Here is a 12,898-nt window from a genome sequence, read left to right as displayed (position 1 = left end):
CATATACAGTAGAAACCTCCATAGCTTACCACCTCCCTACACTGACCACCTCCTTAAGTTGACCTAATTTCCATATACCCGACATGCACCAGAGGTACTCAAGCAAAGACTGAACTCTATATACTGGCCACCTCTGTAAGTTGTACCTTGACTACTTAGACTGTGACACACAATATTAATTCACATTCTATAACTTGACCAGTTGAGTCCACTCTACCTCAAGGAATAAAAGGTTGTGGGCTTTCTTTCTTGGGTGTATTTTGTTTATTTAGTGTTTGTTTTTCATGTTTTATTATGACCACCTGTTGGATTAGGCTTAATGTCCTATTGTTTATCACCTATTGATTTTTTCTATATGAAGTGTGACTGAATGTTTTATCAACTAAATGCTTTGGCTTCATTTAAGAATGCTGTGTAGGACTAATGAAACTACTGTGTATGAGAATGAAAAATAGCATAACTTAAAATTTGTTTATATGATATAATAATTAGTAGCTAAACTATTTTTAAAAGCCAACCAAAAAATAGCTTTGCTTTCATTTTCCAAAATACCTTGTTTAGCCCATTTTTCCTGAATTTATTAACTTGACCAATTTTCTTGCTATTATGCTGATGGAGCCTAAATGAACAAATGTGCATTCACATACATACATTAACTCAGATATGCTTTATAAAGAGTTTAGTAAGATAAAATTCCTTTTTATATAAATAAGAATATTTTGAGACTTCATCACTCCTGTAATTGAACAAGAAATTTCATTTCTATGTAAAAAGAACACTTCCAAAACAATTTAGAGAATATATAGACTCAAGAAGGCAAATTTAGTACATTTCTAAAGTTTATAATAAAGCCTTATGCACTTTAAAGATAGTAGGTTATCTCTAACTCACTATTGAATGAATGTGATTAAACATGTATTGAAAAAGCAGCAGTATAGCATAGCACTTTAACTTTATACATCTCCCTATATCTACATACTTGCCTTGCTATCTGTAGTGGAGCCACAGTGCTTCCCATTGATGCTGAGACATGAGATACCAAGGTACAAGCTTAAGTGCCCATATGTGCACTACCAAAATATGCAAAGGAGTTAACACATGGGGAAGAATTTGACTAATGAGATGGGAGCTAGCAGATGAATTCTTCTCCCTTCCTTTCCCAGATGCTGTATGGAGATGTAGTAGTTTCATATGACCTGTTGTGAGAGATAGATAAGTTAGCTTGCCATAAAACAGATTGTGGTCAGTTTGTTGATAAGCTTCTTTATGTTTGCTCTTTTTTTCTTCCTTACTTCATAGCCTTTTCCTCACTCCTACTTACCTGGATTCCACAGAGGCTTTTGCTTTAAGCTTTATTTTCTAAGAAATCTAGGCTAAAACATCTACATTGAAACCCTGGAATAAAGTCATGATTCCATTCAAACTAGGAACTCTGAGACTTGGACAGATTATTTCAATTCTTTGTGCATCTTTTTTGTCAATTGTAGAATGTTGACATTGGAGTAGGTGTTTTGTTCAAACTTTTAAGGGTTGTTTGGTTCTGAAATAATGTCAGGGTAAAGGATTGTCAGTGTGAAGATACTGATGATAAAAGGCAAGGTGTTATACTGACTAGTAGTCATCAGTGGATTGCTTACATTTAAATTAGAGGAATTCACTCACTATAATCAATGAGTTTGAATGTTAACAGCTCCAACAAATCTGAAGTTTCAAAAATAATTTTAGTTGTGCTTGGTGCAGAAAAAAAGGATTTATTAATTAATAAAAAAAAGAAAAAAAAATTGAATTAGTTTTCCTTGTCCAATAAAAGGCCAAATAAACTCTTGCCCTCTCTGACACAAGTGAAAATATTCCACTAATAGCTTGCCATCATAAACTCCCTGAGAAATGGTAACTGGCTGAAAACACATTTTCAAAGGAGCAGTTTGTAACACCATCAGCCTGAGAAGATAGTCAACACATGGTGTCTGTAACTATTGCTTTACTTCTAAAATAGGAGCACATTTTTTTCAATTGCTAGGCTGCAGGTGGACTGAAGTTAGGGAAAAGACTATTCACTATTTGAGGTTTATTATTTCAGATGTTTATATTGTGCTCCATACTTTTATACCTGACTCTGGAGCATGGACTCAGGTATGAGTCAGCCTAGGTTCAAATCTTAGCTGTATCATTTACAATTGTTACATTTGGCAAGTCACTTACCCTCTCTGTGCTTCAGTTTTCTCATTTGTAAAATAGAGATTGGAATGGTACCCACATCACTGAATTATTGTGAGGCTTGAAGGACCTAATATAGGTAACATGTTAAAAATAGTGCTTAACATATAGTAAGTGCAAGTGTTTGCTATATTTATCATAGATACTGTAATGAGGGAAGATAGGCTGGAACCAAAGGAAATCTCTTGGCTAATGCCATGTGAAACGTATCAAGGGACCAGTATGTGGAACGCAGTAGAGTTAGGGGGTAACAGAAAACTTAACTGCAAAACAATACTAAGAAGGAAACACCCTCTAAATATTCCTATTTATATAGTACACAAAACAAAGCAGAAAAGTAATGAAAAAGAAAACAGAGCCTTTCTACAGGATTTAGAGTTCTTTCATATATATTTTAAATATACATGTGCAATACATTAAAATATATAGAGATGTGTGAATATATATTTACATATATATATATATATATATATATAAAATCACAGAGGGATAAGATGCACACTCACTCACACGTCCATGCACATACCCCAACAGGACCCATCTATACATAAACCAGATGCAGTCCATATCAAGCCAACTGGGACACAAGTGAAAGCCCTGACTCAGCAGCAGATTGCAGATTGCAGATTGCAACTGCATTTGAGTAACCCTTCAGTTTCTTCTACTAAGTGTAAGGCCATTTAGAAATACACTGAGAAGAGCTCCTCTGGGTGTATGGCAGAGCCCAGGGTCCCTCTGGCAGTGCACAATTTGCCTGAGTAAGGACTGCAAGATTGGTATATCAAAGCACTATCAAGGAATAGGGACTTGGGTTATTTGGGAGCCTGAAACTAATAAGCGAACATCCACACAATAACTTTAGCTCCAGGAACAATGCAGTAGTGTCAGAGAATCCTTAGATATCTAAGCTTTAAGCAAATTTTAGGCAGAAGCAGAGAAAAGTGTGTGTTGCTACTCATCACCATCCATCTTGACCCAGAGAACTGAGCACAGATTTTAAGGATAGATAAGTTTAAAGCACAATCAGGCAGACTTGTAACATAAAAAAGTTACTTATAATTGAAGGATCTGAAAGCAACATAAGAGGTTATAGGTATTGGTTTGGGTTTAAAAGTGTTCCAAGAAGCCTAACCTTATATATGGCACCATTTGCAGCAATATCATTAACATTACTAATAATCATCATAACATATTTATATATACAAAAATAGAGCAAAGCAATTCTAGAAGAAGAGGTGTAAGTGAAGGTATGGATGGGGCTGTGTGCCACTCAAATGTCAGTACACATTGGGAAGCTTCAGAACCAACAAAGACTGTGTGGCACATATTTCTGTAATATGTATCCGACAAAGGGAGATGGATGTCCCCTTCCTCCCCCTGTGTACAACTATACACTTTCTCCCACCTCTCCTCCTGCAGCACACATCCATGCATACTTTAAAAGAGAGGATATATAAAGTTAGAGTCTGGAAGTCTTAAACTAAGTTGGAGCACCTCAATTTCAAGGAAGTGCCCTTAATCTCTGAATTCCTTAGTGAATTTAGGATTCACTAACAGAGAAATTATGTAATTCTTGTGTCTTTTAGCAGCAGTCTTTAGTAGCCTGCCATCACCACTGCATCCTTTTCCCATGGAACAGGGTTCACAGCATAAGCTCTCTGTATTTTCTTAACAGAGAAGTCAGTTCTCTGCATTATACATCTGTCATACCAGTTTTTTACTGTTGCTGAAATTTAGGTTCTCAGGCAGCTGCCATTGCAGATAAAGCCAGGAGCAAGCACAGTGTGTGCAGCAAAGAGTAGATGCAATGGCGAAGATACAGCTTGGTTAGGGCTTCTTTAAGCTTTTTTGTTCCACACTCGAGATTCTACAAGGTGACAGAGCCAAAGGTGATGTCCACTGGAGACAGTCTTAACACCTGATAGTTAATTAGCTACCCACCATGAATTGCAGAAAGACTGTCACAGTAGATTGGCATAGTTCCTGGAAAGTAATTGGATGGAAATGTCTTTCTCTCACTGTTCATAGAGTCCTAGGAAAAAGTCCCATGACTCAATGTGGAACAGGGTAAAGAAGACTGAACTAGGAGTCAGAAGATCTGTATTTCAGTTCTAATTCTGCTATTAACTCAGTGTGTGGCCTTGGGCAAGTGCCTTCCTATCTCCAGGCCTCAGTTTTCCCTTATGTAAAATAAGGGAAATGAACTAGATTAACAGTTAAGAGTCCTTCCAGCTCTAAAGTTTTATGACTTTTTAAGTCCATTATTAAGCCCTGAGCCATGCAGTCTCAGGGCAATTAGCTTCTAAGAAGAGAACATACTTCTGTAATATCCTTTGCTTTGTTCATTTAGCTATAAAGCACGTCTGCCTTTGGCACTTGGGTCAGACATACAAAGTTATGAGCATCCTGATTTACTATCCTATTCAGCATGCTACTGGAATCTGTCAATACTGTAAGTCAATTATTGGGAAGGAGAGAAAAACTTCAAATAAGTAAATCTAGAAATGTAAGATAACTGCGTAATATGCTCACAAACAAGTGAGAGTGGTTGTGAGTGCACACATAAGTTGGGATACAGACTATTGCTAGTGATCAGTTCATTACAGTAATCCATTTCCCTTAATAAAAATTAGTAAATATTATATAGCATAGCAAAGATTGGCGTCTAAGGAAACACCTATTGGAAAAACAGCACTTTTGGACATGTTAGAGAAAGAGGGATAGGTAGATAGAGATAAAACAAGATGTAAATACAGGCAGAGAAAGAATAAGTCTGAAAGAAAGGAATGAGAGGAGTGGAAAGGAAGAGAGGAAAAAGAAAGGAAAAGGAAAAGTAGAAAGGGTGAGAATGAAGGAGGGAGGAATACATAACAGGATACTGAAAGAAAAGGACACAAGAAGACAGGCAGAGGAATAAAGAAGAGAAGTGCAGTAAACAGGGAGAAAGAGTCATATTCCCTGGAAGGTAGAACACTATTCCACCTGTGCCTGTGAAAACCATCTTAGAAGAAAGTTTCCAAAGGCATTGTGGAAAGCAGAGTGACAATCAGAGCCTGCATCGAGAGGCATGACATTGGGGAGCCCCTAAACCTCCACGTTGCTGGCTCTGTCAGTCCTCAGTGTCCAAACCTCATGTCCACATATCACCTGAATTTGCCATGATAGCCATAAGGGCTGAGCTGGCTGGGTGTAAAACAACTGAAGTGGGGTGGGATAGATACTGTGAGAAAGAACAAGGCATCCTGCATTGGGATGTACTTGGTCATTCCCCTGACATTGCAGGAACAAAAGAGGTGAGGTCCTAACTTTGGCTAGTTTATTACTCCCCCACTCCAAGGATGAGGCCTATGCTTTACAGATGGGGGCTAAGGGAAAATATCTGGATCCATCTTGTGGGAGGGTCATACAGACTTTTCCTGGGATTTGGAGAAGGACACACTACTAGTAGAGATTTTTCTGCACACAGTGTTGGTGTGCCTCTTACAGCGGCAGCCTGGTCGCCGGAGGCTATCATAGCCCTGCTGACACAGATGGAGGCATCCACGAGTAGGCAGGTAGCAGCACAGGCAGGGTAAGAAGAGGGAGATGAGGCTCATAGCTGCCCAACGGACCAAGCAAGAGCTAGGCCCGCATGAACAGGGCTCATCAGCGCAGTTGTCTTCATCATCAGTGGAGCAGTGGTAGAAGAGGCCCTTGACACAGCAGAGACAAGTGCCATAATCGAGGAGGCTCTCAGCAGAGCAAAGGCAACGCTGGTTGCACAGCCAGCAAGAGGGGAGAGGGTGAGCTGCTGTGCAGGGGACACACTTGCAGCGCCCACACTCCTCACAGATGAAGAGGTGCTCATTTGGGTGCCCAACAGATTGCTCAGCTTCTACCTTCAGAGCACCTTCAGCCTTTGGGTGGGCCCCTGCTCCAGGCTGGGTTTGGATGATGGACTGGCCTGAAGGTGAGGGTGTAATGCTGGCCAACAGCCTTTGATCAGAGGCAGTGGTGCTATGGGACATTGAGCTGGCAATGCTAGATTGGCTCAGATGCTGAGGCAAGGGCTGCAATTGATGGCACTGGCTGAGACTGCGGGGGATAGCAGTAGGCATGGTAGCCAGAGACCAATCAGATTTATGGGTTTGCATGATAAGGGAAGGGCTGGAGACAGCCTGTTTACAGGGGACTGGAGGCCGTTCCACATAATCATTGCTAGCATGAGTAGAGCGTAACTGTTCAATAGGCAGAATTTGTTGAAAATCATCTGTCACTGCGGCATCCATTTTGACTTGATTTTTGAGCTCTGAGTGGTTTGGGGTCAGGGTGGCACTTGTGGTGATATAGTTGAGCCCTTATAGTTACATGGACCTCAGGGTACATCAGAAAATCCTAGGAGAGAAAAAATAGAAACAATACATGAGAACACACGGGCATAATTACTTTGCAGGGAATCAACAAAGCTCAGGTCCTACATCACCACTATCTTCAGTCACTTTAAAGTGGTCTTTATGCTATATCTTTATTTTGTAATTGACATCACCTACTTCTTTATAGGCAAGTCTGGACATCTCATTCAGACTATAAAACACTTTGTGAACAAAGATCAGATCATTGATTCTTTTTGTATTCTGTCATATGACTAGGTTCACAAGAGCAGCTAGTTCATTCAGGTGTTTGTTAGCACAGAAATCTAAGCCTTGAGCATCAGCATTCTAATAAAATGTAACCTAATGTTAAATGCAAGGTAAACTTTCTGAAGCAATGCAGAAACAAAAGAGAAATCCTTAAGTCTCACATGAGAAGTTTCTCATATACATAGTATATATGAGTGATATACTTATATACACTACATATGTGAATTCTCCTTTCAATGTAATTTATGATAAGGAGAAAAAACAGATGGAAAAGGACATTGCTTGATTCAATTTGAATACAGGCAAGCAAGCAGAATTCAATAATGCCAGAGATATGGCAGAGACACAGAGGGCAGGAATTAAACTGTAGAGTAATAGGAAAAAAGTCTTCCAAAGAGTATAAGGAAGCCAAGACTAATCAGCTATAGTTCTCTTTACCTACTGGCTGCTTTAACTTACTGAGGAGGTGGTTCTTTTCGAATGACACGGCGATTCCAGAATCAAACTTTTATATACTTTGGAATGACGCTGAGGATAAAGGAATTATAGAAGACAAGCTCTTATGGAAGATAAATCCTGAATTATTATTATAAATTGTTTCAAATATCATCTGTAGTTATACCTATTCCCACCTCGAGTCAACTTCATCTTGATAAGATTTACTACTCAGACTGCCGTTGTCTGTCTTTACCTTACACAACAAAGTAGCTTTGTAAAAGAGCAGCCATATTTAATTAACCTAAGTTGAATATCTAGAAATTATGTGTCTGTATCTCCATTGTACCACAATCACAAAGAATTGGGTAGTCATTCCCAGAAGGATCTGATAATGCCCAGAATTGATAATGATGACTGTAAGGAAAACTTTGACATATTGCATCAAAGAACAAGTCACAAAAAAAAAATTCACTTTTCAGCCAGTTGTTTTGGTGTGAAATCAACACAGCACAAGAGAATGCAAATGAACACCATGGAGGCTCTAAGACTCAAAATATCCATGTTACCTTTGTTAAATCAATTGCTTCTTTGGGCTTCACTTTCACTATCTACATATTTATAGTAGTAAGCTAGGTGATTATGAAGGGTCTTGCCCCATTATGATCCATTTTTCTATAACTCAGCAATTTAATAAAAGAATTTTTTTACCCTTACTTTCCACATCTTCAAGTACTTCAGGATAAGCTGGGTAATGTGCCCTTGTTTATTTGGACATGCAAAAGAAAAATGTATTGCTACTTCATTTTCTTATACTCAAAGCCCCCTGCAAACTCCCACCCCTATCTTTGCTGTATTTGTATAGATTTACAGTCTCAGCATTGGATAAGAACAAGTAGTTTTCATTTGAACATCCAAATAAAAGAGAACATGTTGTGCATTTGGCTTGGAGGATTTGTGGATATAGGAGCTTTGGACTAGAAAGAATGTTTTGACAAATTATAAGACATCGATTTATGTCTCATTGATCAGCTAAATAATATGTGGAGTCTTTCAGTTCCTTTACACTGTAACAATGATAATATACATTTTTGGATGAAGTTTAGACTCATTGATTTCCCAAAGGAAACTAGATTCAAAACATTGAAAATTCTAAGAAACAATGGTTTAAAGGAAGGATCTCAAGATCTCAAAATTGCCATGAAACCGTGGCTCACACTTGTAATCCTAGCACTCTGGGAGTCTAAGGTGGGTGGATTGCCTGAGCTCATGAGTTTGAGACCAGCCTGAGCTACAGTGAGACCCTAGCCTAAGCTAGAGCGAGACCCCGTCCATAACATAGCCAGGTGTTGTGGCAGGTGCCAATAGTCCCAGATATTTGGGAAGCTCAGGCAAGAGGATTGCTTGAGCCCAAGAGTTTGAGGTTGCTGTGAGCTGTGATGCCATGGCACTCTACCAAGGGTTACCAAGTGAGATTCTGTCTCAAAAACAAAACAAAACAAACAAACAAACAAAAAAAACAAGATCTCAAAATTACAGGAGATAATCCTGTGAGATTCCAAAGACAGGATTCTAGGGACATCAATAGGTACCTCGGGACATGCCCATAATCTTGAAAGGAATGAATGAATCTAGGTCATAATATAAATGACTCAAAACCAATAATGAGAACCATATTCAAAGGAGATCCTGTCTAGGGAGGAGAAGGGTACACGATATTTAGGTGAGAAACTATATTTGAATATTTGGATTTCAAAAGGAGTTAAGACGCTTTCTTGGATGGATGATTAAAGGGAGTTTTGAGTATCAGTCTGGAATTATGAGATACTGTCTTGCTTATAGACAAGGGGATTGACAGGATGAACTCAGGTTTCTTCCTGCTCTGTAAAATATGTTATTCAAATGCACTCTAGAATCCAGCGAGAAAGATTTATAATATGGTGGGCAGTAGGACCTGGGTAAAATCAGGGTGTTGAGTAGTATTTTAAAAAGGACTGAATGACAATAAATTGCTTGCCATTCAAGATGTGCTGAATCCTATCTGGCTAACAGGATGAACTGTAATAGGTACTGTAAAGGAAGGCAGGATGGAAAAAATTGTTGAGAAAGGAATAGGCACAAGACTACTGCAGCACAAAGACTAAATGAAAAACTACCACTACATGCATGTTTGTGATTCAGAAATCCACCCATTAAAGAGCCATTCATTGTGAACGGCAGCAGTTAAGAAACTGTGGTGTTGGTCAATTCCACATTCTGTTAAATGAAAGAGAGAATGTACATATTACATATTAATAGGAGCCTAGATGATTACAAGTTTTGGCTGCACATTGATGGGATCTAGTGATTTTTGTCACGTAGTGCCTCTGCGGTAATGAAAGATGCATTGTAAACCCACTCCCATCCAAGTCTCTCTGACCAGGTGCTCACAGCTTTTTCAACAGTTTTTCTGTAGGCCTGAAATTTACTATGTTCAACCTAAATAAAAATGTCTGTCTTAGCTTTAGTCCCTAAATTGTCATAAGAAAAGTCCACTCAAGAAATGCTAAGTTTGTTAATGAAAGAAAATGCATTTTCTCCCTGGAACTTAAAACCTGCCATGTTGAAACTGAAGCTGAAAACTTTCTTATCTAAAGCCCTTCTATGCTAACACCTTAAGACAGCCCTAGTTTCTATGACAGATCATTTCTAATATAATATGTTTCAATATTGATTTTAAAGAATACGAGGTAAGAGAAGAGCCTGGCTCCTGTTTTTTCCTACTCCTATGGGTTTACTGCTGTTTCGTACGTACTTTACCGTGTAAGGGCTCTGAGGTGTGTTGCTTTTTTTTCTGTGTTATGCTGTTATATACACTCATCAGAATAACTGAAAGCAAACATAGGGGAAATTTCTGCTATGGCTCTGTTTTTTTAGTTCTACTGTTCAAAAGTCTGCTCTCTAAAATTCCCTCTCTGTGCAAAAGCATTTGCATCTCTATCAAAGCACTCCCCCGTTACAAATACCAAGTTGTATATAGTTTACATTACTAACCTCTCTGCCACTGACTGGGCCTCCCTCCTACCGCATACATCTTGCTGGAGCTGCCAGGTTCTCACCACATTTAACTCTTAACTTGTCACTTTGCTACCCTAGTCCTATTCATTACTTTAATAGTTTTTGACTCATAGTAGTTTATTTCAAACCAAAAAGTCTTGCAATTTTAAAACCTTATACTATATAGGTGTTTTAGTGATAAGCTATACAGGACAATTTTCAATACCAAACAAATTCACATATTTCTAATTCTGAGAAAAACTCTAAGAAGCTAATTGTTCATTTAAGAAGTAGGAATGGTTCTTTTAACCCCCAATCCTTTTTATAAGACATAAGAAAGTTAAGTTCTAGTCCTAATGTTAGCTCTTCTTTGCTGTGTGACTGTGAGCAAGTGACTTCTATTCCAAACCTCAGTTTCTTAATCCACAAAATGAAAGGGTATGAAAAGAGGGTTTTAAAAGCCCTTTCTAGTCTGGATGCTCTAGATTTTATGCTGGATTTGTTGGTTACATTTCTCTATCACAAAAATCTTTCCTTTAGTTCTTTACTTCCTCCCTACTCAACTCCTTAACTCTAAATAAATACCTTCAAATCCAAGTCATTCACATTACCACCAAGATAGACTATGTTTCATAGCTAGAAACATAAAGACAGAGCACAAAGAAACAAAATTATAGAATGTTATAATAAAGTCTTAGCATATATTTGTTTAGAGGAAAAGAGAAGAAGACTAATACTTTGTTGTGGATAAACTGCTAGCCCTTGCTTTATTTCTATTTACATATGCAGCGGACTTGTTGCAAACATGATTTAAAACCTGGTATATTCCAATTCATGTGACAGCACATCATGTTACAGAGAGGGTTTAATATGCCCCCAAAAGCAACAATAGTTTTCATTTCAAAATAGATTTTCTGTTTAACAGTTCAAGGTCTGTTTTCTATTCATCCAACTTGGTTTGCAGTATACAGAGGTGAATGATGATTAAAATTAGATGTGTGCAAGTGAGTGTGCACTAAACCACTGCCCTAGCTCCTATCAAATGCCTATTTGCTAACTAGACATGCTCACAGGTTCTCATTTTTGAAAAAATTTCCATATGCCACACAGAGGCATTTGCACTCATACACAGGCATGGATCCAGAGATTTCTAAACCATTGCTCTGACTCAATGTAAGTGGGGGGTTATGCCGTGTCAGCTTGCGCCATTTCTACCCAGGGCAAGGTGATGTGATGAAATCTGAACGATGCACAGCGCAGACTTGTGAACCAATAGCAGGCTAACCCCACACTGACAGGATGCCCGCTGGGCAGCCAGACTGGCCTCAGCACAGGCTTTCCTTACCTCCTCAGTATGGGCGGTTAGGCTGCGCTATGAGGGATTTAAGCAAGCACCAATATGAATTTAAAGGTCAACAGGCTAGAAATTAAATTGAAGTTTGGCTGCAAAAGGATTATTTTGAAGTTCTATTTTGATTTAGAAATTTCTGTTACGGACAGTTTTCTACAAGAGCTGATTCATTTAAGTCACATTTAAAAGGTTTTCATTTTTTATTTTACCCACGCGCTTGCGCGCTTGAGCACACACACACACACACACACACACCCCACATACAGCACAGGATGGCTAGAATGAATGGTAATTTGTGCATTGTAGAGAAAGAATTTTAAGGTCTGTTAGAGCTATTTTCTATGGCTTACCTTGAGGAATGGGTTTAACCATGTTGAGAAAAGCGGAAGAATTAATGCTCCATCTGGCTCAAAGGATCTCTTCTCATGAGTCTTTAGGTTTCTCCACCTTTATTCAGAAAGTCTGAATGAAAACTCCTTTACTGGCAGTGGAGCCAGAAACAGAGATAGTTCTGTCTTGGTCTTTGACACAGCAGAAAAAAACAGAAAGGAAAAAAAAAAAAACCCGGGGGAGGGGAAGTCAGACCTGTAGTGGCAAATACTTTGTATAGATTTTACAGGCAGATCTAAATCTTGATGCACGTATTCCCCAAAGAGAGCTCAGCAGGCTAAGTTGTTCACCTCCTCCTCCTCTTTCTCCTCCTCCTCTTCTTTCTCCTCCTCCTTCTCCTTTTTCTCCTCCCCCTCCTCCTCGGCCTTTTTCTCCTCCCCCTTCTCCTCCTCCTCCTCCTGTTTTCCACCCCTCCTCCTCCAGTATTTTCCTCCCCCTCTTGTTCCCCTCCCCCTTTCCTCCTTCCCTTCCTCCTCCTTTACCTCGTCCCCCTCCTCTTTTGCCTCCGCCTCCACCTCCACCTCTGTCTCCTCCAATCTGACAGATGAACCGAAGCAGCAGAAACTGCAGTTGTAGACACAGGGTATCTAAACCGAGCAGTAGATACCGCTAGTGTGTGATTATTTATAAAGCTCAGGGTGTGTTGGTATATAATCTGAGTGGGGGAAGGGGATGAGGTTGCAGTGTGTTCAACTCAGCTAGCTGACTGTTTTGTGAATGTAGATACTTTCTGGAGGTCTTGTGAATGGGTTATAGAGGAAGATAGGAAGGAAGGGATTTATTGCTCCTTTTTATAATTTATTTTTCTCCCCTTCCCTGTGTCGTTTGCTTTCCCGGAGCTGTAGCTCTT

The 12,898-nt window shown here is 39.1% G+C and overlaps 1 protein-coding gene across 1 annotated transcript; it reads right to left on the bottom strand.

Moving 5' to 3' along the window:
• Positions 1-5,304: 5,304 nt before the first annotated feature.
• Positions 5,305-12,386, bottom strand: SPRY3 (sprouty RTK signaling antagonist 3). The gene is made up of 2 exons (XM_003802744.3): positions 12,009-12,386; positions 5,305-6,591 (listed from the first exon to the last, which is right to left on the bottom strand). The coding sequence occupies exon 2, from the start codon at positions 6,483-6,485 to the stop codon at positions 5,619-5,621; it is 867 nt and encodes a 288-aa protein (XP_003802792.1). The 5' UTR covers positions 6,486-6,591; positions 12,009-12,386; the 3' UTR covers positions 5,305-5,618.
• Positions 12,387-12,898: the final 512 nt, after the last annotated feature.

Source organism: Otolemur garnettii, unplaced genomic scaffold (genome assembly GCF_000181295.1).
Source record: "Otolemur garnettii isolate 467f Iridium unplaced genomic scaffold, OtoGar3 scaffold00259, whole genome shotgun sequence".
Lineage (NCBI taxonomy): Eukaryota > Metazoa > Chordata > Mammalia > Primates > Galagidae > Otolemur > Otolemur garnettii.
This window is presented reverse-complemented; position numbering and strand designations above follow the sequence as displayed.